The 27,053-nt window shown below is 30.0% G+C and overlaps 1 protein-coding gene across 1 annotated transcript in view; it reads left to right on the top strand.

Moving 5' to 3' along the window:
• Positions 1–541: 541 nt before the first annotated feature.
• The window catches only part of LOC105199501 (lysophospholipid acyltransferase 7), a 38,725-nt gene continuing 12,213 nt past the window's right edge, over positions 542–27,053 (top strand). Inside the window, exons 1-4 of the mRNA XM_011166639.3 lie at positions 542–750; positions 6,125–6,396; positions 17,439–17,590; positions 26,061–26,269. Coding sequence (XP_011164941.2) covers positions 542–750; positions 6,125–6,396; positions 17,439–17,590; positions 26,061–26,269 — 842 coding nt within the window. The remainder of the gene's footprint in view (positions 751–6,124; positions 6,397–17,438; positions 17,591–26,060; positions 26,270–27,053) is intronic.

The following is a 27,053-nucleotide window of genomic DNA, read 5'->3' as shown; positions in this document are numbered from 1 at the left end:
TAGAAGAAAGATAAGTCTGTTGAAGTTTCTTCGCATAGATTATAGGTTTACGTAACCTAGAGTTAAAATCTGGTTGTGAATCGCGATAGAAGTTTAACCGTGGCGTTAAACTTGACGGTAGTTCAACTAAGCTTGGGTTAAACCCAAAGTTGTGAAACTGGGCCCTAGGCTATGTTCCGATATTAACTGCCAGTACTGAAAATGTATAGTATATGTGACGTGAACTATAAATTTTCAGTACTACCAGTAAAAACGGAACACAGCCCTAAATGACGTGCGTGCAACGAAGGAAATCATATTCAGTTGTAACAACTGCACAGAGTTAAACAAAGTTGGTACGACAAGGTTTTCGCGACCGAAAATAAGCGGGAGGGTAAAGAATTAGACAGAGACGCTCGAATTTGCGCACATCATGCTTACTCCCACCACGATTTCTTCCACCATGCAGCAACACTGATGACAGTACTGGACAGTACGTTAGCGGCGTTCGTTTCGAGGAGAGAATAATCGCTCTCTCGCCGTTCATTACGTTCTGATAACAATGTGGAATGATGTCATTTATGTACTACTGCTGTTGCTTTCTATAGCGATCGGGCCGTTCTATCGAAAAATACAAGAACCTCATACAAAACAATGGATCGCGACCCTCATCGGCTTCGCGTTAGTGGTCTGTGTTTCAGGACCGGCTGTTTTACATCCAGTTATTACTGTTCTCGTCAACGCTGTTATCATAACCAACTTATCATGGAAGTATGACTATATAAAGATATGTATACATATGTGTGGGTTATTATAGGAAAGGGCCCATTAAAATAAAGTTAGCATCAGCTTTGATAATTGGAGATTAAGCTACCATTTAAATTATTTAAAATGTTATCGAACCTCCTAATCTGAAAATTAATCGAAAAAAATAAATTTAACTATTGAGATTGCAAACACAGTATTTTTAAAAAAGTCAAGTTGAAAGTCCAAAGTCCTTTAAATTACTTTAACGTAAACAAAATCATCCAGATATGCTGAAATCTACAATACATCTCTGTAGTTAAATTAACATATGAAACAATCTGATCGGTTTTTTTACTTGAGAACTATGTAATATATGGCCTGGACTATAGTTTTACAAAAACTTGCTTTTTTCAAATTGCTGGAAAAAACCAGAAAAATTTCAGTTTTCTTCTGAAAAATTGCTGTTTTGTTGAATTGCTAAGGATATGCTATCTAATTTTACAGTATAAGATATTAAAATGAGACTCGTATAAGCGCTGGAATTAATATTAAGTTAATTTTTATGTTTATATTTGTAATATTACATCACTTGAGGTTTAATAATTATTAATTATTAAACAAACTGTTGTAAGAACAAATGTAATCCTAAAGAGTATAAAGACTAAGTTAATATTTATGTTGTTAATTATTTTGTGAAGAATTTTGAATATTAGCAATTATCAAGAGGCATATGTTTTATTTTATTTAAAAAATACATTAAGTCTGTTTTTATTTATTTTTGTGGTTTGCTTTTTGTTTCTCTCATCCTTACATTATCATAAATAGAAAGAAAAAAACTTTAAGGATGGAAATTTAAAGACAGAAACTAACATTAGTCTAACTTTATACGGTTCATTTTCTAGTTATTTCTTTTAATACAGATTTTTAACTCTAGTTTGTCATATCCTGATTTAGTGAACTCCTGATGTGTAATCTTGTTTCAAAGTTTACTTTTTTTTGTATAGTATTATAAATTCAATTTTGTCAAATCATTCTTTCGACCTGCTATTATTATCTTATGAGGATAGTATTTAAACTATATATTTTTTAATTATTATTACAATATGAGCTTTAAAATATTAATTAGAATAAAAGTGACAAAAAATTGAGCTGTCTCATGATGGATCGGAGAATGGTGAACTTTGGACTCGAAAATAAATATGGCGAGCTAGAGTTAAGAAATCAGATTGTAAAACAGGTAACTTTGATATTGATGAGGTACAACATTTTTTGAATTTTTCCAAAGAATTGGTCTTCTACCTTTGAGAAAAAAATCCAAAAAATCCAAGAACAAATAAAAAAAAATGAGTTTTTTTCCCAAGTTTTTAAAACTGTAGCCTTGACTAAATTAGCCGTTTTTGAAAACAAAAAGAATTTAAAAAAATAACTTATTAGTAATATCAGTAAATTATCATTAAAAATATTAAAATGTCATTTAATGGAGATTTTTAATAAAGTGTGTGCACAATGGAATATTAGAAATAGAAATCATATAATTAGAATCAGAATTTTAAAATTATTTTTTAAAAATAAGAATACCGACTTATGACCAAACGACACGTTCAATCATATCAAATCATCGTGACCAAATGAGCCCTTTTCCACAATAAATCACGTTTATCTCCACAATGGAAATTATTTAGTACGAAAGATTAACGCCAGGAGTTACATCTTGGATTTCTATATACGAATTATAAAACAAATTTTTATTATAATTTGTCAATTAAAATCAATAAAACAATAAATATCTCGGAAATTAGAATCAATCAAATGGGCTTTTTCCTATGACAATGGCGCGCGCACGCACGCACGCACGCAAACAAACGCGCGCGCTTTATTTGTGGTATTATTTTGGAACTCTTTGTTCCTTTTCTGTGCTAAAGAAAAACCATCCAAACAAGTTGGATTTGTAAAATATGCACAGTTCCACTTTGTTTATCTTAATCTAAAAATTGCTTTATGTTTTATCATGTATAAAATTTACAAATTATTCCTTCGAAATAAAATAAAACATTAGAAAAATTATAGTAAAAATATAAAAAATTGAAAAAATGAAATTATAAATTATATTAAATTATATTAAATAAACATTTACCTAGAAATTTGCCGTTGTTAATTTCGAATTATGCTAAAAAAGTGAGATTTTTGTTAAAAAATACCAAAAATGTCTTCAACATTAAAGACATTTTTAGTATTTTTTAACGAAAATCTCATTCTTTTACCATAATTCGAGCTTTCAACTTTTGATTGCAGATTTAATATTAGGAGTCTAAAAAATTCTTATGTATAAAATGTACATAAATAAGTTAAATTAAATAAGACTTGATCTTTTTAATTTTATTGAATCTATTCTTTTTGATTTTATAAATTTTGATTTCAGATTTGTACACTGTAAAAATTTGTACACTGTTAAATTTAACACATTTTGCATGTCCCAAACGGTCCACCCAAATTTTTAAGTTAATTTTACACAAGGCAAATATGTTAGTCAATTACATAAATATTATGTAATAAATTAACACAAAAAATGTAACACTCACATATTTTGTAAACATATTTAATGTCACATAGTCACATTTATAACATAAAATTTAACTGAAATAGTATGTTGTAGATCTCAGTGATATTTAACATATGAAGTACATAGTAAAAAAATGTGTCACTTTAACACATTTTACGTGTGTAATCCTTGTAATCACTTTTTTCACATCTACATGCGTGTAAATGCACATTTTCACACATAAAGTGTGTAGATTTTCAAGAAAGGTATAAGTAAATTAAAAATAATAAATTTTTTTTTACAGATCTTATTCTTATAGCTTATATCTGTATTCACTGTTTCGCATATAAGATTCTTTTATTTTACTTAATTACAATTACGCATTGTTTTACAATTTTTAAAAACGCATCGGCACGGCGGGATTTGAACCTAAGATCTTTGGAACAATAACCTAATACGCTAACACTGAGCTAATCATACGCTTGTGCTACTGTTAATAAAAAGTTATATTTAAAGTAAAATTGATTTGAATATGAAGAAATTTGCGTCTTGAATACCGCGCGAACACTCTTACTAGCCCTTTGATTATTTAGTCTTATTGTTAGAGATTTTTAATATATAAATAATTAAAACCTGTTGCTACCCATGACCAGACCAATAAAGATAGTAAAAAAATAACAATTACCGGAAATAGTACTGGAGCATAAAAAACATTATTGTAAAAAGCACGTTGCAAAAATCGACTTTGCAATTAATTGTTATAAAGAAATTGTTATAAATTGACTGTAGAGGAAAACTGATTGCGCCAATCGATTGGAAGAAGAAATTCCTAGCAGAATAAATATAAAAATATACCAATAACAACTACTTATTCATTTTTTTCAATGTTGCAAAGCTTCATGTGTAATTTCTCTGTGTAATCTTAGTGATGTGTTGTTTTTTTCTAAATGTGTTATTCAACGATTCGTGCATTAATTATACACATATTTTATGCGTTCGATTTAATATAATACACTTAATAACACATCTGTTTTTATAGTGTATGTCTATTTAACAGATGGCAATTGCAGCAGAAAAAAATAACACAAATTATTTGTATAGTTTAACTTATAAAATGTGTAATTAATGGCACGGAACATATTTCTTCAGTAAAATTAACATTTATAATATTTTAAAATAACACGTACATGTTTTTCACTTATTTAAAAGAAAATTTCTTTTAAAACTACATTATTTTTATGTTATTCATTCATTTATCTATAAATTGTGTTATTTAAACACCAAGAAATGTTGAACATCAATTCAACACAAAATTTTCAAATAACATAATCATATTATGTTAAAAGAACACTTGGATATGTTACAAATTTAACACAAAATTTTAACTAGGATTCATTTTAACACAAATACACAAATTTTTTTACTGTGTAATTATAACTCTAAAAATACTCATATATTAAAATTTAGCAAAATATTAGGACATAAAACGTAAATATATTTATTAGATTTATTCAGTTTTATTTCTGACTTAAAGACGTTTTACTTTTAAAGATCTGTGTTAATTTATTATTTTACAATGTGACGTCAATTTAAAGGGCTTGATTTAACAGTGCTGGTGAGTTTTTTGATAATTTTATTTTATAACTTCCGAGGATTCATTCATTACCACTGTTCACCACAAATTACGACATAATCGCTCGTATGTCTTGGTTATCAACATGGATGGATCATTGTTTTTTGAACATGTGGGAGCGACTTCATGGCTTGTTAATTCTCGCTCTTAAGTTGGAGACAACATTCTGAATATGAAAAGTTTTGTCAGTCAACGCGATCACTACTCGATACAGCTTTTAATATAACGGTTTTGGTAATTTTGAAGCATCATTGAGAACGATTTCAAGGGAAGTCGAAACGCTTCCGATATTTGTATGCATATTGATGTACTAAAAGCGAAATATATGTACTATTATTATTGAGCACTAACTACCGTGTTTGACTCGCATTTCCTACGTTTTATGTCCTAATTTTAATATTGCCGAGTCTATCTTAAATATTTTTATTTAGCAAAATATGTTTAACAGAAAAACTCCGCATTATTCCTATGAGAAAATGTCTTTCTGCGGATTTGGTTGCAAATTTTGGAAATGTTGTAGTTTTCATTATTCTAAACAAATGGAAATAACTTGACTATTATAACTATTTGTATGCTACAAAACTCTAGGAGGTTTAATGTAGAATTATGGGTTTTTGTGTGCGGGCGAGGTGTGGAATTGTGTAGGCGTAGGTTTATATTGGAATTTTAACTATGGCCACGTCAATAAGGATATTCCACGTCTATACTCATACTACACTCTCAAATATGGATGTGTAAGATGAACATAGACGTGGAATATCCTTATTGACGTGGCCATAGTTAAAATCCCCATACGCGAAAAAAATAAATTTTCCTTCTGCAGAAAGACATTTTCCTACAAAAATTCTTTCTAATTATATTGTATATGAATTATTAATAAAAGACTTTAAAATTATAGTTTAGTTGGAATAATAGTTCTTTAAAAGAAATTTTTGAATTTATTTCATTTTCAAGTGCTCTAAACCAAAATCCCTTCTTAATATTTATTTTTATTGCACTTTCATAATAAATGGTAATCCGGAGTAGAAGAAAACCATGGCTAATGTATTTTCAGCATTTACTCCGCAAACTTTTAATTTACAAACATTTTTATGAGATGGGATTTTACAAATCAATTCATTGAAAAATGTAAGGAACAATGTAAGAAAATTCAAGTTCTCTTAAATCCGGAATATAATATGATCATGTTTGCTACAGAATAGATTTGATAGACTTTGATCTTGCAGAAAATGCCATCTGGTTAGCCTATATTTCTCCTTTTTCTACTTACTGGTGATCTTTCGATTGGGCGACTATTTCGGTTTACCGACTCCGCCGACTCACACAAATCTCGTTGTAATGATTCTCACTTTAAAACTACCCGGACTAGCATTTGAGATCAACTCGGCAGCTACAGCGCTAGATGATGACATTCAAGGAACAAATTCCGATGCGTTGAAGAAAATTGATTTCATGGACGTGATACATTATAGCTTCGGTTATATGGGCGTGTTGACAGGTAAAATACAATGGATAAATCCCACATAGCACATAATAGCTTAGAAATATAATAATACAGTAATATTACAAATTACAATGAAATATTACGGAAATCTTAGAGAAATATTACATTTTGTTATATATCACAATATTAATGTAATATCTATATTATATTACAATATGACACATATGATTTTGCAATATTACTGCAACATTGTATAAATATTACAATGAGGCGCCGACAAATAACGTTCTATTTTTTATAATTAAAACAGCGCATTGGATAGAATAAAGAACACAGTATTATAAGTTTTTTCAGCTATGTTCTAATAAGATGATGCAACAATGGCTTTTGAAGGTAAGCTTTAAAATTGAGCTTTGAGATAAAAGTAAATAAATTTATATATTATAATTGCGATATATTTGTAATATAAAAATATTAAAATGATTTAATTCCTTGTAATATTACATAAATCTAAATCTAAATATTTAAATATTATCTATATAATATCTAAATATCATATAAATTTTACAATAGAGGAGAGAAGGCGAACATGAGATAGATATGGTGAAATATATCTCGTATAAATTTGAATTCTAGGAGCAACTGTTAAAATTACTTCGTTCAAAATTTAAATATCGCAGGATGGTTACTAATTATTAGTATTCACTGTATTTTTATAAAAACTGAATTTCAGTTTTGCAGACAACAGAGATTTTTACAGTACCGGTAAAAAATTTGGACGCATCTATGTAAAACAGCTGTAATCTACAAAAAACATAAATATATGATTGGAAAATTTATAGCAAAGACTATATTTGAACATAATTTGAAAATAATTTAAAGTTTTCCCTAAAAAAACATGCAACAAAAATTAATATTTTGTAGTAATTTAATTTTTTAACACTGTTTTCGAGTGCAGTAAATTTAAATTCAACTCGAAATAAATTAATGACGTCATATGCTCTATTCTAGGTTTTAATTAGACAATTTCAGTATAGCATCATTAATCTGATTTGGATTAAGTTGAAACCTACTGCACTTGAAAACACTATGAGTTTTGACAGTCATAGTTTATTTTTATCGATATATCTTCTTCGGGCCTTTATTACAATACTTTTTGGCAGTCTTTTTATTAGTTTAAGGTAGTACACTTGTGAATTGAAAATAACGGGAATTTTTTGAAATTGAAACTATACATTGTGCTAGAAGACGACATGATATAATTACAATGAAATTGACCAATATTGAGATTTGATACTGAGATATAAGCAATTAAAAAAACTGTATATTTTATACTTGTTGCCTATACTATACTGAACGATATTAAATAAAAATTGTAATATATTTAAATTCTATAGATGAATGTTTATGATTTATGTTTAAATTTTCCTTATCGAGTTATTTAAAGTTTAATATATGAAATTATTTTATCTTTAATTATATTCATAATATAATTAAAGATAATATAATAATATAATTAATAAGTAATATAATTAAAGACAAAATATAATATAATAATAATATAATTATATCCATGTTTGGATCGCCGGCCAATTTATTTTTTATCCAACTATTAGCATAACCAATTGCACGTTAAAATACTCAGTTAAAATCTATGTCGTATCAGTCTAAAAAAAAAGAAATATAGGTAAATTTGGTTAATCGAATCGAGTCCTTACAATGCTTGTTTTTGTTACAAGATGTTTCCTGTCGACGCGTGTGTACTGTGTTTTTGACTAAGCTTGCCTGCACGAAGCGGACGAAAACTTATCCGAGTATTTCGCCTTCCCAATGAACAGAATTTATATACAATTATGTATAGTTATATAAAATTATGTATAATTTATGTGTTTTAATATACAGGGTGTTCAAAAAGTCCCGGACCGGCGAAATATCTCGAAAACTAAGCATTTTAGAAAAAATGTTTCAGATAAAAGTTGTAGGGTTTCAAAAGATCTATTTACTGATCTTATCAGTTTAACCTTGGATGGCGTCGCCAAGGTCAGATCGAAATCACATTAACTTTTTTAAATGGAACTGCTTACTTTTTATTGCATATTCTTGTAGCTTATCTCAAGTCCTTTCCAAAACACTATAAACAAATGTATTTTTGTTAAGTATTTTTCGAGGTGTGAAGCTTGAAAGTTACAGTACATTACAGCTTTCAAGCCTCACAACTCAGAAAATACTCAACGAAAATAAACTTTTTTGTAGTGTTTTGGAAAGGTCTCGAAATCGATTACAAGAAAATGCAATAAAAAATATGCAGGATGTTCAAAAAGTCCGGGACATTCAACCGGTCCGGGACTTTTTGAACACCCTGCATATTTTTTATTGCATTTTCTTGTAATCGATTTCGAGACCTTTCCGAAACACTACAAGAAAGTTTATTTTAGTTGAGTATTTTCCGAGTTGTGAGGCTTGAAAGCTGTAATGTACTGTAACTTTCAAGCTTCACAACTCGAAAAATACTTAACGAAAATACATTTGTTTATAGTGTTTTGGAAAGGTCTTGAGATAAGCTACAAGAATATGCAATAAAAAGTAGGCAGTTCCATTTAAAAAAGTTAATTGTGATTTCGATCTGACCTTGGCGACGCCATCCAAGGTCAAACTAATAAGATCAGTAAATAGATCTTTTGAAATCCTACAACTTTTATCTGAAACATTTTTTTCTAAAATGCTTAGTTTTCGAGATATTTTACCGGTCCGGGACTTTTTGAACCCCCTGTATATGGACATATATGATGTATAATTATATACAAAATTTGTTTACCGGGCATTAACCGGAGTGGAAGTATCGTTACCGAGCGCGCAATGAGACCTAACTTAGAGATGATATTGTCATGAGTATACTATATTAAGGGGATGCTGAACCTAAGGCCGAACTTTCTCAACGTTAGTATTACAGATTTTTTTTCGAGCAACAGTCGAGTAGCACGCAGTCGGGCGCAGGGCGCTAAGGCCAAGGCGAGACCGTGAGACTAGCGCTCTTTGTCCAACGAATTCAATATATCATGTAATCTTATTCTTCGATTTTAGCACCATCTAATGCAAAATCTGTCATCTACTGTGTCCCACAACTGCTTTGTTTATCGTGGTTCATCTTCGTTGCATGCACGAAGTTTCAGATACACTTATCTTTTATATTTAACTTCTAAACCAAATTGCAAATTCTATATTGTTTTTGTGTGTAATCTGCACCTCACAATGTATACCCGTTTTGTAAAAAAAACTGTCAAATATTTGTTTGAAACAAATATTGGCACCCGTTGATAGTTTCTAGATGCCATGTTCGATTAAGATTAAATAAAAGAAATATATAAATTTAATGTTCTCGGCATAAAGTCGATCATTATGAGGTACATTAACACTTTAATTGAGGCGAGAGGTTTTTAAATCTGTAAATGCAATTAGAAAAATGGCATGCATGAAAATTAATCGCTTTGAGTCGGTAAAAAAGGACATCTTTAGCATCCCCTTAAGTAGCGTTCCACTGCAATAGCAATTTTTAGAGCTTCAAAGAGCATTGTCTTATTCTTTGGTTGGTTTTGAATGAGCTTATTTAATTTATCTTACAAAAGTTATCTATTGGGTTTAGGTTTGGAGATTGAAAAGGTCAAATCGTGTTTTTAGTGTTTTCGAGTTTTTTTCTTGATACCGTCGACAATTTTAATCCTTAGTAGCATTTTCTGCAGGACAGAATCTGCGTGCAGTTAATTGCGATAGAATTGAGTCAGATGTGCAGAAGATTATTCCCAAAAGAGCTGGCAGATTGCTAGCAGACTGCTTCAATATTCGTGCACTGTACTTGTATATGAACTGTTTACAGAAACTTGGTACAAATATTGAGCTATCTTGAAGCAGATTCTTCCCGCAACTGCAGTCTGTAAACAGTCTAGCAAAGTTTTTCAGCAGAATGTCATAAGATTCTTTTAACAGAAGTAGCGTGCAGATCTTGTGCAAATATTGCACAAATATGATCAGCAGATTTCTGTAAGTTTCTTACAATGGAAATGACGCGCAGATCTTGTGCAGATATTGTACAGATTGTGCTTAATCAGCGGCAGAAAGATCTGCTACAAGGTTTATAACAATTTCGGAATAAAATGGATTTAACAAGTGAGTGCTGGTGCCACCGCTAGGTGGTCACGCCGCGGAAGATCTTCTCGTAAGTCGAGTGCGGCCACAGGCGTTATATCTAGGCGCCGCCGCGGGCAACTGTCCAGTTCATACTTCAGTGAGCTCTTATACATATATGAGCTACTTGAAACGAAAACTTGCTCTCATTTTTTTTAAATATGATGTTTGTATGGAACGCTGTTCCACATAACATTTTATATTTTTACATATAAATAATTTGTATTGTTATTTAATCTTGTACATAAATGAAATGTTTAATTCAAATTGAATCTTTTTTTAATCCATTTTAATACTATACTAAAATATTCTGGTGAAAGAATTTTACATATCTTGCAGCAGATATATATACAAATTTCTTGCAAGAATTTGACTGCAGAATCTTTCAGGAGAATTGAACAGAATGAGGAAGCAGATCATAACGTCTTGTTGACAGAATCTTTCAAGAATCTACTGCAAGATTTACAGCAGATACATTCAAGTTTCTTGCAAGAATCTGCCAACAGATACGTGCAAGTTTCTTGCAAGAATTTTACTGCAGAATCTTTCAGAAGAATTGAACAGAATGAGAAAGCAGATCATAACGTCCTGTTGGCAGAATCTGTCAAGAATCTGCTGCAAGATTTACAGCAGTCTTGCAGAAAATTGCTACTAGGGATGTATGTTTTATATGTTTACAAACATTGACCCATATTACACGGCATTAATCGGGTTTAGTAACATCCGTAGTTATGAAATTGGCCAATCATAAGTATTCTCCTGAAAAATCCCGAGAAAAAAGGATTATATCTGTCGAGATATGATTATATCTGATTTATCAGATCAAATATACAAATTGTCTCTATCTGACAATATTCTAACCTAACCTAACCAGATCTGAAAGATAAGACCAGATATAATTATTTGCTGAATTCAGATCTGCTGAGATATAATTAAAAACGAAAGGATAAATTATGAAGGAATGTTATAAGGAATCCCTGCCGAAAATGTGCGATTAAAACCGATTAAAAAAAAAAAGTAATCAGAATCGATCGGGATTTCTGCATCGAAAATACAGTATTAAAATCGATTGAAAATAAGATCGGAATCCAGATAGATTTATGAAAACAGAATTTACATTAATGTAAACGCAATAAATGTTTAGTTTACAAAAAAATATTTCTTGTATCCTTTTTATTAAAAGGATTAAAAGAAGATTAAATTTGAATTAAATATTTAATTCATGTACAAGATTAAATAACAATACAAATTGTTATTTTCATGTAAAAATATAAAATTTTATGTGGAACGTTCCACACATACGTCGCGTTTAGAAAAAAATGAGAGCGAGTATTCGTCTCGAGGTTACAACAAGTAGCTCCTAAAATTCTCACTGAAGTATGAGCTGGGGAGTCGGCCGCGGTGGTCGGTGGCACCTAGATATAACGCCTGTGGCCGCACTCGACTTACGTGAAGATCCCCCGTAGCATGGCCACCCAGTGGTGGCGCCAGTATTCACTTGTTAAATCCATTTCAATCCGAAATTACAGGATTTCATAAATTATAATTAAATAAATCGAATTTTAATGCGATGTAACACGCTCAGACGTTGACAATTCTTGTATGCCATTTTTAAATAAAGAGATATTTTGACAACACTATAAATCACGTTAACAAATTTGTAAAATTGTCCGAAAGCTATGCTTTTTTGGCAGTTAATAAACAATCGTCAAGAAAAAAAATAGTTTTCAAACAATTTTAAAAGTTAAAATGATTTATAATGTTATTTTATCAAAATAGCGTTTTATTTAAAAATAGCACGCAAGAATTCTCAGCGTCTCAGCGTATCATTTCTCGCTACTAATGTCAGGATATCTTAAATCTCAGTTTTACTTATAATATTTCGATATGCACAATTGACCATGGTCAGATGTAAAGTATTTTGAATTGCATTTGTTTAATATGATTATATCTGAACAGATCTGACAATATTTATGATTGATTTTCAGCGATATTACAGTCATCTGGACTATTCCCTGAAATTGAATGATAGATATTGTCAGATCTGAACAGATATGTCAGATCTGGGTTATTCCCGAAAATATAGAATCACTAATATTGTCAGATCTGAACAGATATGTCAGATTTGGGATATTCCGAAAAAATTGAATCGCAGATATTGTCAGATCTGAATAGATATGATCCGATTGAAGCCATCAAAGAGTATAATATGTGCCACATATGGTTACATATTGATATACAGGGTGTTCATTAATGGTTGTACCCATTTTTTACCATAGGAGCATGATTTACCGACGGATATGTATTTCTAACATATTAGAAATAACAAATGCGTGCTCCTATGATAAAACATGGGGACTACCATTAACGAACACTCTGTATATGATTAGATCTGCGTAGATAAGTCATATCTGAGTATATCTAATCGGATGTAATTTTATTTGTCGAGATATATCCGGTCAGATATAATTTTTTTTTCCCGGGGTGGAATAACTGTAAGTGATCAGTTTCATAACTACGGATGTTACTAAATCCGATTAAAGGTGCCGTATATCAGAGGACATTGTTGTAACATACAGCCCTTACTAACTCAACAAACTCTTTTGTTGAACGAAGTGATCCCATACAGTACAGAGAGATTACAGGAACATTGCAGAATGATTTCATTGAAACATTATAATATTGCATTTTGATTGCGAAACATTGCTGCAACATTGCTGGAAGATTGCAGCAACATTAAGATGTCCACTTTTTGAAATATTGCATTGAAACATCCCATTTTTCCAAAATATTCACATAAATATTATTACATCACATAATTCCAATAAACGAAACAATATTTGTGTAACGTTTTAGAAAACATTTTTCGCAAAAAACATCTTGGGAATATTTTTTCGGAAATTTCCAAGCGGTTACCCATCCAAGTCGCGACTCCGGTGAACGATGCTTGACCTCTGTGATCGCTGCAAACTGATCCCTCATGATGACCTGTGAACACTTTATGCTGATATGTATATGTAACTGGTAGATCAGGTCAATATACGTTATCGAAAAAATGAAATATGTATAATTAAAGCACAATATTTATATAAACAAATATAAAATTATAGTTTTTTTACTAATTTTGCAAATGCAGAATAGCATCTGGAATAACTTTTCTGTTATTTGTTTAAATAAGATGCAATTAGAAAATATATATCAATATAATACAATAATTAAATTAAATATAAAAAAATTTGTATTAAAAAAACAATTAAAAAATATTGTTTGTTCATTGGGCTGTAGATCGAGGTTTCTTCATATATGGACCTATTTCATCTATTGATATAAATATTTATGTTTCTTAACAATACTATGATGCACACAGCACCACGGAACCGCATGCCTTTTTCTAGACGTCTTAGAGTCAACATTTGAAGGATGTCTGCAGACGTCTATGCAAAGTCGATTTGCAGTCAACTTTGAAAGCCTGACTTGGATGAGTCGACTTACAGTCGATATATGGACGTTATATTCTTAGGGAATGTAGAGATTCAGCGGAAAATTTAGTAACGTCGCCCGACCTTAGTTTGCTAAATGCAGATGAATAATTATGGATGAGTTAAATTAATATATTATTATACGCGAATATTCTGCTTTGGCTCTTTATTGCCACTACTTTATTAAAAAATTATGATACTGCAATGTTTTCGGAATATTACTGGCATATGCTATGCGATGTTGCAGGCATATTGTTAATTTATGTTTCTGCAATGTCTCCGTAATATTGCATTGCAATCTGCAACATTGCAACGTTGCTGCAATGTTGCTGGAATTTTCTGTGCTGTATGGGATGTATGCGAACTTTTGACCGATACTGTATCAGTGATACGCAACTTTTTATAAACTAAGAGTCATTGTCAAAAATAAACAGTCTTGTGAGCCGCATAAACACACTCGCGCACACACACGCACACACACACCCACACACATACACACACACACACACACGTGTGTGGGCGTGCGCCCACGTATGTTTATGTTTACATGAATATACAAAGTAAGTTATTTTAATCAGCACACGCAAATAATTTTTTTAGAACGCATTGTATATAAAAATGTTTCCTACAAAAGTTGTAGGATTTTAAATGATCTATTTACTGATTTTATCAATTTGACCATGGATGACGTTGCCAAGGTTAGATCAAAATCACATTAACTTTTTTAAAGGGAACACACTATTTTTGATTCCAAAATCTAAGCCTGTATCAAGAGCTTTTCAAAATACTTAAATAAATTTATTTTTGTTAAGTTTCCGAGTTTCCGAATTATGAGGCTTGAAAGTTACAGTACACTTTCAAGCCTTACAACTTGGAAAGTACTTAATGAAAAATAACTTTTTTATAGTGTTTTGAAAAATTCTCGAAATTGACTATAAGAAAATGCAATAAAAGATATAGAATGTTAGAGTATTGGTAGTTCCCTAATTAAGGGGTATCGGTACTTCCTTAACATTCCATATCTTATTACATTTCCTTGTAGTCGATTTCGAGAACTTTTCAAAATACTATAAAGAAGTTAATTTTCATTAAATACTTTCCGAGTTGTGAAGTTTGAAAGTGTACTGTAACTTTTAAACCTCATAACTCGGAAAGTACTTAACAATAATGAAATTATTTATAGTGTTTTGGAAAGCTCTTGACACTAGCTATTAAATCCTGGAATAAAAAATAGGGTGTTCCATTTAAAAAAGTTAATGTGATTTTGATCTGACCTTGGCGACGCTATCCAAGGTCAAATTTGAAAAAGTTAGTAAATAGATCTTTTGAAATCCTACAACTTTTTAAGAAACATTTTTATGTACAATGCATTCTAAAAAAGTTATTTGGGTGCGCTGATTAAAATAACTCACCCTGTATATTTGTGTATAATAGAGAAATAAAAAATGTCAACACAATTTATAAAAATTAAATTTTATAAACATATTTATTTATGAAATAAACTACATTTTCAAGTTTAAATTAAAAAAAAAAAATATTAAAAAATGCAAGAATAAAATTGTGAACATGTATTACATATTAATATGATTTTTGATATGTGACTTCATATTTTCGACTATGAGTCAGCGAGTCGCAAAAAATTCATAGACAGGCTACATACAGCCCGCGGATTGCGTATCACTATAACTGTATACTCTTTACGTAATTTTGAGAAGTACGTTAGATATTAATTTTTTAACTTGAAAGTTTTAAATATGGCTTTCAAATAATGTAATTGTGAATAATTAAAGATCATAAACGAACTATCTTAGTTATATGAATTATAACAATTTATTTTAATTTTACAATCAAAATGATTAACGGAACGTTTCGTTCTTTTGATCTTCTTTAGCCGTACATTAGTTTAACATTTCTTCTGAGAATTACATTTTTTTCTAAGCTTCTACCTATTGTGCCTATTAATTGCAATATTTCGCACGATTATGAATTCTACCCGTGTTATCAATACGTATGAGAGTGTGCATAGTTGATTCGTCGTTGCCACGCGAGAACAGTCTAAGTCCATGATGTAGAGTTGATTGTCAATAATTAAAAAGACAGTCCGTGTAAATTGTCAATTATGAGACATCCTCTCGCCATGTCGTGTTTAGATAGATTAACGTGCATATAACGTGATATGAAACAGATACACAAACGAACTCACAGTATTTATACAAGTTTCAGAGATAGAAATTTTTCTTTTCCCCATCAATCTCGCGCCTCCGTGCTTCATATGTAGTTTAAAGTTTGAAGAATTATCAAATAAAGATTACTATGAGCGCTAGGATTAGGAAAAGCAGAATTTTCTTTGATGAGATCGTCTCGAACGAGACCTTTCGTATAATTACAATCGAACTTCTTTCCTTGATATCGTTTGAGATCGTTCAATTATATTACATGCCTTGTTGTTAACGATCAATGTGTACAGTGGTGGATAGAATAGTTACACTTTTTTCCAAATGTTTTCGGAATGCAGCCTGTTCACCGAGTAATTGAACATAATTTATTCTTATCTATAGATCCAAGCAGTCACGTTCATCGCTTGATGAGCAAGACTGTGTTCTAAAATTTATTGAAAAAAAGTATTGCAACTATTCTTTCTATTACTATAGAGGTTCAAAAAAAGTAAAGTTCTTTTGTCAAATGTAGTTAGTCGTCAATCAAACTAAAAAAATAAAATTTTTTTAATTAAAATTAAAATCTTAACAGTCTCACTCATGTTTTTAAAAATAATAACATAATTGCACCTTATTATGGAAAACCAATTTGCATTTAAATTATTTTTTTACAAGAATAAATATGTTTGCAAAAATATATTTTATAAAATATGGATAATTTTATCTTATAAAACATTTTCAAAACACTACTTTTGCACAAATTATTATCGATCGAGATGTGAGGTTTCAAAGTTTACATACCACCGGCATTCGCTTTAAGTAACGTACGTACATACATTATGGAGGTTAAAATATTCTACTGTCTTATTTGTAAGAAGACAAAATCGACAAGTAATCCGATCAAAAGCAAGATCGGAGAATAATCCAATCATGTATATAATTTTAAAGCCTCATATCTTGGTAATGACTTGTGCAACAGACATAAGTGGATAGTATTTTGAAAACGTTTTGACGTCACCTAAAGGAACACATGTAATAAAAAGTATAAGTTCTTACTTTAAAAAATGGCGAAGATTATGTGAAAAGTCGATTTTTAAAAATTTATTTTAGCATTATTTGTCTCCTTTCAGATCGTACTTTGTCTTAAATTTTTGTTTAAACACTTTTCCGTATTATTTTTTTTGAGATATTTTGATGCGAAAGTTAAAATAGGATACCTGTAGATGCAAAATTAAAAATAAATGAAAGAATCAATGTACAAGTTGTATCTTAATGTTTACAGGTCCATATTATCGTTACAGAACGTATTGGGATTCTCTGCATAGACCATTCTCCAGCTACGCTGATCCGTGGCCGCTCACCTATTACAAACTTAAACAAACTGCTGCTTTCATCATACTGTTTCTAACGATAAACCATCTCTTCTCCAGCGAAGTAATGTTCATTTTATATCATAAAAAGCAAAATATATGTATAACTTCTTGTGAAAAAATTCTTGAAATATTTTATTTTTTAAGAATTTTTTGTATTTTAAATTACAATATAAAGATTTCTTTTAAAAAATTGCTTAAACTTCATCAAATATTATTAGTTTTTAGAAATTATAATAGAATGACAAATCTTGAAATACTTATACATACACTACCATCAGAATGTTTAGGACTAAAGATCTATTTTCAAAGTAGATATTGTCTAAGATAAAGAGAAGAAGAGAGAGACGCCATCCCTTCTTTTTGCGTGGGACCGTCAAAATCTTCATATACTACCGTTTTTTACAACTTGTGAAAAAATTATACCCCTACCACATGGTTTTAGCATAGACTTAAACCATTTTTATTGGCAGTGTTGTAAAATAGATGTGCCATGTAGTTCCACTTTCGAAAATGGACGTACTTGCAGTAGTATGCGGAGATACAGACAAAAAAAGCCAGGATAATCGCTCTTTGGGTCTAAAACAATATCCACTTTGAAAATAATGTCTAAAACAGCTCGGCAAAAAGTGCACATTTCAACTAATTTTCAGATCGGTTATGCTTACTGCTGTTCCTCTTACCTCGCCACCTTGCGAGCGTCTAAGTGTCGATTAATTGATACTTAGGATCGTATAACGCTTGTACAGTATGTTAATTAAAGGTTGCAACACTTTCGAGGGTTTTTAGTACGTAAAAAATTTTGATAATTTGAACCATCATCTCCAGATGCACATAGTGATCGATCATGACAGCTATCAAAATAAACATGAATTATACAAGATGAAATGTATTCCTGTTCCGTAAAAACATTCTCAAGGTATGTAGATATTGTAAGGTAAAGCTCGGTAAAAAATGCACATTTCGTCTGATTTTCAGCTAGCACTATTCTCTTTATCTCACCAACTTGCACGTAGTCTAAATGTCAACCAGCATTTGGATTGCGAGAAGTAGTGAGGTAAGGGGAAAGCTTTAAACTGAAAATTGACTAAAATGTCCATTTTTTGCCGATCCCTGTTGTAAAATAATAGTAAATTAATGAAGCAAGCTATTTTTTAATCAATTTATAATGTAAATACTGTAATGAAATATAAATGATGTAATGTTTATTATACGTATGTATATTTTTTATAAAAACTTTTATAAAATATATTTTATAAAAGTTTTTATAAAAAATATTTTGATAAAAATTTAAAAATATTTTTATAAAATATTTTTATAAAATATATTTTTTATAAGTTATTTTATATAAAAATATTTTTTTTTAACGAAAATTTGTCACGAAAATTAAATCTGGTGTTGATATGAAGGCTAAGTTTAAGAAAAATCGCATTTTTTAAGCATTTTATTACTGCAGTGCTATCTATCAATAAATGTTAAAGTTTCTATATATCATAGTAGATACTCCATTGAACAAGGAAACCAATACCATAAACGATTTTGGACTGCAATTGGTCAAAATAGGTTTTTTAAGCCTTTAACTGTTCATTTTCATGAAAATTCAAATTTTGAAGGATTAAATAAATGACTTACTGTCAGTATTTTTGGCCACAAAAATTCATGCTTATATATTTAAATCTTGGCAACAATAGCTCAATGATCAGCTCAACAGGATATGCCTCAATATAATTTTAAAAAATTAACTTACCATGTTACGTCGATTTTCCTGTTTAAACGACTACAGCGACCTCTAAAACATTTTTTAAAAATCTGAACAAAAAACGAAATTTACTTTTGCAACATATACTTTCGATTTCCGGTGAAGCACATGAAGAAAAAAAAGTCGATTTTTTTGGACCATCCTAACGTATATATACACATGCATGCGCGTACTCACACACGCATGCACGCACAATAAATATGTATATGTATACAAGGAGAGTCTTATATCAACGTTTTTTTTTATCATAAGATAGCATAAGAGATGACTTACTGACTGTAACTGTAAGATTCACCTGCATGTGTGAACATGTATAGATTCATACAGAGGTTCCAATATGCACTGCCAGTACTGAAAATTTATAGTTCACTTACATATATTATAAGTTTTCAGTAAATTTTGGAACATAGCTAGAGTAAATCTTACAGTTGCATTCGATAAGTCATCTTTTATGTAGGTAAAACGTTAACATAGAAATTAAGATTTACCCTGTATATATTTGAGACACTTTTACGTCAATCGGGTCATCAGCGTGCCCAAAAATCAGTACAACAAAAATAAATGGTCTTAAATTATTTGTATATGCATGTACTTTTGAAAGAAACATGTCTTTTTGAAAAATCCAATGTGGCGGATCCAACATGGCATTGAGAAGTAATGAACATTACATGGAAATTTAACGCTTTCTTAAACCAACTCGTGATCCCTCGTTTGAGCCCACTACTGTCACGCCTTGATTTGTTTGTTGTTAAGGTGATGCTGGAGTCGTCTGTATACGCGGATCGACAAATCTTTTTACCGAAAACATGGATTGAAAAATCCTCTTACGGAATGAAAGTACAGACAATATTAACGAAGTACGATGGCTACAATTTAATATGAAAAACGAAAAAAAAAAAGATAAAAATACAGTTATATTGGTTAACATTTGTTACGCATAGAAATTTGAGACTTTGTACGTATAAAATAAGCATGGTCCAATCTTGGAATTACAACAAGGAATAATACTGTGCTTTTCGAATGAGCCTAGAAGCTTTAGTATAAGAGAATTTCCATTTCGAAAATTTCATGTGTAAATTGGCGTGCGGAAGCAGTTTGAATAGTAACAGCAGTAATTATGTAACATGGTAATTGAGAGATCTTGCATTAGATAGCGCTAAAATCGAGAACAAGGACAGATGAGTGCGCTTGACAAAGAGCGCTATTCCTTTTACTCTTCGCCCCGCTCGCAATCATGAGTCGCTTGACTTTTCATCAGAGAAAAATCTACAGTACCGACGTCGAGTGAGTTTCACAGTCATTCCAGCATCGCTCTAAATAAGAAAACAGTTTTTTAAGTACTTAATATTCTTAAATATTTATATCTGTATCATAATTTTGTTTCATTTTTATAAATTATACAAGAATTTGATAAAATCTACAACTTTGATATAAAAGAAACAACGAAAAGCTTATCGTATGTTACAAAAATGTACGTTAAAATTCGTTAACAAAAGATATTTACATTCTATCCTAAGGGTGTATACGAAAAATATTAGAATGCTCTATACATTTTTTTGTGAAGCGTTTAAGAAACGTAAACAAAAAATCAATCAATGAAGTGTATACGAAGCATTTCGAGATGCTCTATAAATTCTTTGTGGAACGTTTGGGAAGCGTAGACGAAGCGATCAATGAAGTGTTCACGAAACATTTTGAACTGCTTTGTACATGGTTCGTGGGTTGTTCAGGGAACGTAAATGGATGTTGAAAATTAGAGTCAATAAAATATCAAGAAAACGTTAAAACTATTCATTTATACTTTGATTTATACATTTCAAGGAGCATTTAATTTTCACCAGGGAACAGTCTTGTATGGTGTTCGCATTGTATATGAAATATCACGGGAAAGTTAAAAGTTGTTCATGCGGATGATCATGTGGATGTAGCCTTCTCCTGAGCCTTCGCTAGATACGCCGATTTCCGGTTTGACGCAGGCGCGAACCCGCGTCTCGTGACATCGACGAAACGCTGTTCCGCTGCAGCGTCACAGTATAGGTATACAGGGTCATCGAAAAGTATTGGACCTTTTGATTATTTTGAAAACTAAGCATTTTAGAAAAGTGTTTTAGATAAATTTGTAGGGTTTTAAAAGATCTATTTACTGACCTTATCAGTTTGACCTTGGATGGCGTCGCCAACGTCATATCGAAATCGCATTAATTTTTTTAAATGGAACGCCCTATTTTTGATTCCAGAATCTAATAGCTGGTGTCAAGAGCTTTCCAAAACCCTACAAAAACGTTTATTTTTGTTGAGTACTTTTCGGATTGTGGGGCTTGAAAGTTACAGTGTAGTGTAACTTTTAAGCGTTATAACTCGGAAAGTATTTAACAAAAATAAACTTATTTATATTGTTTTGAAAAGTTTTCAAAATTGACAACAAGAAAATGCAATAAAAAAGTATAGAATGTTAAAGTAATATCGATACCCTTTAATTAGGAAACTACCGATAGTCTAACATTATATCTTTTATTGCATTTTCTTATAGTCGATTTTGAGAACTTTTCAAAACACTATAAATAAGTTTATTTTCGTTAAGTACTTTCCGAGTTATGACGCTTGAAAATACAGTACACTGTAGATCGGAAAGTACTCAACGAAAATAAACTTTTTTGTAGGGTTTTGGAAAGCTCTTGACCCGAGCTATTAGATTCTGGAATCAAAAATAAGGTGTTTTCTTTAAAAAAGTTAATGTGATTTTGATGTAACCTGGTGACGTCATCCAAGGTCAAACTGATACAATCAGTAAACAGATCTTTTGAAACCCTACAACTTTGATCGGAAACGCTTTTTTCTAAAATGCTTAGTTTTCAAAATAATGAAGGGGTCCGATATTTTTTGATGACCTTGTATAATAAATATTATATCATTTATATTTTTTTATAGTATTTACGTTAGAAATTAATTAAACAATGGCTTACTCCATTATATTTACTATTATCTTACAATATCCAGAGTCTACCTTGAGAATTTTTTACGGAATACATTTCTTCATTTCACCTTGTATGATTCATGTCTGTATTATTTTGACAGCTATCATAACCGCTCACGTATGTATTCAGAGATAATGGTTTGCATTATCAAAATTTTTCTAAGGTATTTGAGCCGAATAAGACCCAGTACTAAATAAGGCCTACTTTTAAATTTACCATTTAAAAATACGCTTTATGTTTAAAAGATGTGTCATAGGAAATAGATAAAAAGGGACTAGGGAATTAATACCAGTAGCAACACGTTTATTTAGTGCAACAAAAGCTTGTAACAAGGTGGGGAAATCAGCCGTTTTTATAAAAATTTGTTGTAAATTTAATAAGTATACATTATTTTATGATTTATTACAACATATTATAATATTATTTAACTTTCTAACTATAGAAAAAAAACAAATATATATATATATATATTGATTTTTTGGAATAAGTGTACTTTTTTCTAAATATTGTATTATTAAATAAGGCCCACTTATGCATTTATTGTTATAGCCATTACCATTTGTTTATTATGTATGTGGCTTGCAACAGAGAATAATGATTTTCAATAACGCTAACTTTTCATAATCTAAAATTGCACTAAAATAGCCAGAATTTCTTAAAGTTGAAATATTTATTATAGACAAAATTAAAAATAATTGTGATGTTTTACAGTAAAATAGATCTTAAAGGATTTCATATTTGTGATTAATAATCATTTTAACAGTGAGTTGGAAAATATGTTTAATTCCTTTGTCATTTTCAATTTATTTTTAATTCGGGCCTTATTAAAAGCACAAGAATTTAATAAGGGCCAATGTTAGAGTTTTATAACATTTTTTTTTGTTTATTTAAAAATGTTTTATATAGATGATAATTTTATTTTGGCAAGTGATTGAAATAAACATTTTATTCTCATTTAGTTCATTTCAATATCTTTGTAAATAAAATTTATAAAAAATAAAATAAGTTAGGTGAGCCTTATTCGGCTCAGGTACCTTATATTCTAAAAATCATTTGAAAAAAAATGTTGCCCTTTTCTTGACCGACTCTATATATGTACATATACGTTTATATTATAATAATAGAGAAAAGGGTATTATGGCTACTGTCGACAATATGGTTACCCCTTTTGACTATATAACTATGGGTTATCAATTGGCCATTTCACACTGCTTTCAACATAATATGCGCCTTTGACGGTTAAATAACAGAAAATTGAAACACGAAGTCGCATTTTGTTGGTAAAATAGAAAGAGAGAGATGGAATATGACGTGACATTGCATTATTTTATTATACTTAGCAGAGTTCAAAACCATTGCATTTGTAATACATAAATAAAATGTGCAAAAAAAAGAAATGCGACATTGTGTTTCAATTTTCTACCATTTAACCGTCGAAGACGCGCGTTATGTTGAAAACACAGCAAAGCATTGTGAAAACAGGAAAACTGGGAGTAACTGGCAGTCCATAGTTATATAGTCAAAGGTTACCTCTATTATCTTTGTTATTAGGTGACGTATTCTAACAATTGCTTATGGAGTTATTCGTTTAGTAGTCCACTGTTTTAGTGGTGCTAATATGCCAATTCATAATACAGTAGAGTCTACTTAAATTTGGCCCCTCTAATCTTTGCATTCTTTCACACGTACTTTCACAAACACTAATACCATACCCCTTCCTTAACAGAATACCCTTACCACAGCACGAGTTTACCAATCACCGTGTACTTTGCTCGCGCAAGTATAACGTTGGTATTCCGTTCTTATTGCACCATCAGTCAAAATTAAGGAAACTCTACTGTAACTGACAATTGTTATAAGGCATTTTTACTTTTGAGCACTTCTAAACTTTTTCAAGGTACATTTTTAACTTTTAATTACACATGTTTCCTCATTATTTTTAAACTTGAGTGTATTATCACACGAACGTATATACGCTCGAATATTTTTTTTATATTTAACTTTTTATTTGGTTGTACACATTTCGAGTTATACAAAGTTAAAGCAATAACATGGAATTTTGTTAATATGATTTTTTAAGCAAAATTTTTATATCAAAATATCTCTTCGATAAATCGATTGTCATTGTAAAGGGCGCTGTTCAGAAACATTGGAGACATCATTTCATGCTTTTTGTTTAATATTAAACAGGGTTGATATTTCTAATGAAATTTCTAATGGTATTTCTAAAGCTTCTGAATGCAGGAAAATTCAAAATCAAGAAAATTCTAAATAATGGAAAATAAAAAATATATAATTTTGTAACAAGGTATTGCGTTTCTTTTAAACTAATTTTTTTAAATTATTTTTATGGATAGCCATATTACAACCACTTTCTTTTTTCCACCGATTATGCAGTGCATTAGATTTTTATAAATCACGTCCTAAATAATAAATATTTCATTACTTTCAGTTTAGAATCTATCAAACAACACTTTGACGAATATAATTGTTCAAGTTTCAATAGAAAATATTAATTATAAACAAAATTATTCAATAAAATGCAAATGGGTGCCATATTACCCTCTTCTCCTCTAGAGTTCCACATTACTTATAAGGTATTATTATTGACGTGTTTGTTTTTAAGTAGTATCCCCAGTAGGCCTAATCCATGATGAATTAAGCTAGGTACACATTATTGCACAGGAATCTTTGATGTACCACACGCCTCATGAGGGTATCAAACCGAACACGAATTGAACGTTCTGTTCTGTATTGTTTGGGGGTATGCATCTGCTGAATAAGAACAACGAATGATCATTTAGTGTTCGTTCGCTAATTGTATATCCATTGCAGCTTTATATGATCCTTTCAATACTCAGATAGCAACATATTTATGTCGTTACTGATAATTATGATATATAAAAAAGAAAGTAATAAACTTATATAGTTAAAAAACAAATGCAATAGGTTAGATTTGAATTATATAATAAAAATGTTTTTATGTTTTTCTATATGCTTTATGAGTAAAGATATATTTCACTTAAAACGGTTTAAAAAACCGGTGTCAATTTTTACAAAAATAAAAAACAAAGTCTAATAAGTGAAACCTCATTTTAGGCAATATTATCCACTTTGCAAATAATAACATAAATCTTTGATCCTAAACTTTCTGATGATAGTGTATGTACAAAGAATTCTGAAAAAATCTAGATTTTCTCTACATTTCTGAAAAGTATTCCATTTTGTTTAAAAAATCTGGAAAATTTTTTAAATTATGAAATTATGAAAAATAATGTGAAGAATTTTTAAAACTTCATGAATTTTCATCCAGTTTATGATAAAAGGAAACAGTTTTTTACTCATATTATTATTAAATTAGTACACAATATTATTGATCCGAAGGCTATTTTGAGAGTTTGTGTAATATATTGAATTGATCAAAAATTCTTTGAAATGCATCATTGTCTATATTGGAATAACTTATGATTAAATATGAATCTATTTGAGGTACTATTATACAATAAGGTACCAACTCATATTGATGCTAGATGCTTATTTTCGTTTAATATTTTAGGATTAACTAAATTATTGCTTGGTTTGATTAAAAATTATATTGAATATTTAGAAGAGGCATCAGTAATGTACAATGTTTTTCGTCTAGAGACTTTTAAAATTTTTTAGGCTTCATATATTCTGTTATTATTCACAGAGCAAAAACATATCAAAAATTTCCTAATTGCATTTTTTGATTGCACCACGACAACAACAACATAATAATTCTTCCAATAATTCTAATTATGCGTCCTTTTCGATTTCAGTACACACAAACGATAGCATTCGAAGAACACTGTTTCATCTATAGATTTTTCTATATGTACCCAACATTTGCTGGTTTTCGATTGAGAATGTTTATCGGTATGGCACTGGCCGAATGTGTCTGTCAAATGTCAGGACTAGGAGCTTATCCGATTTGCTGCCAACCCACACCCGGTCTGGGCCCGCACGATTACAAAACAATCGAAAAATTGTAAGACAATTTCTTATATCTCATAACATTAAAAAAATTTACATTTTAAATTTATGAAAATTTCTGATAAAATGCTTAAACTTCTTTAGATTTTATAAATTTTCTTTGGAAATGTTTAGAAAGAAAAATCATAAAATATTTCAAATGTCACATTTATATATAAAGAATTCTAGAAAATATAGACTTTCTTAGCACTTCTGAAAAGTGTTCTGTATAAAAAATCTAAAAAAATGTTCTAAAGTTAAAAAATCACAGAATTACAGAAATTCTAAAAAATTCTGAAATGTATATTATATTTTAGATCACATATATATAGAATTTTAAAAAAGATGTAAAAACTTCCTTAATTACTAGTTTGAAAAATATTTTAATTCATGAAAATTTGAAAACTTTCTAAAAAATTATAAAATTGTACAGAAATTTTGAAAAGAATGTGAAGAATTCTAAGAAAAAATTTTACGTAAAAGAATTCATATTACAATTCATTGTACTATTGGCGCCGAAAATACAGATGTTCAAATCTTGATACAGTATTTGTCTAAAGTCAATCGGAAGAATTTGAAGCAACATATGATAAATATGTAAAAATATCTCATCTTTGAAGAATTAAAAGAACTAGTTTTTATAATTGTAATACTACAAATAATTAAAACTATGTAAAAAATGCCTCATAATATCTCAAACATTAAAAATGAATGGAATAAATCACTTTTAACCTCTTGAAGACCGACATATCTGGTTTTGGACTTTCATAGTTTTAAACTTAGACTTTTGTTCACTGTCA

The sequence above is a fragment of the Solenopsis invicta genome, chromosome 13 (genome assembly GCF_016802725.1).
Source record: "Solenopsis invicta isolate M01_SB chromosome 13, UNIL_Sinv_3.0, whole genome shotgun sequence".
Lineage (NCBI taxonomy): Eukaryota > Metazoa > Arthropoda > Insecta > Hymenoptera > Formicidae > Solenopsis > Solenopsis invicta.
Note: the sequence above shows the minus strand (reverse complement) of the source record. Positions and strands in the feature narration are given on the sequence as shown.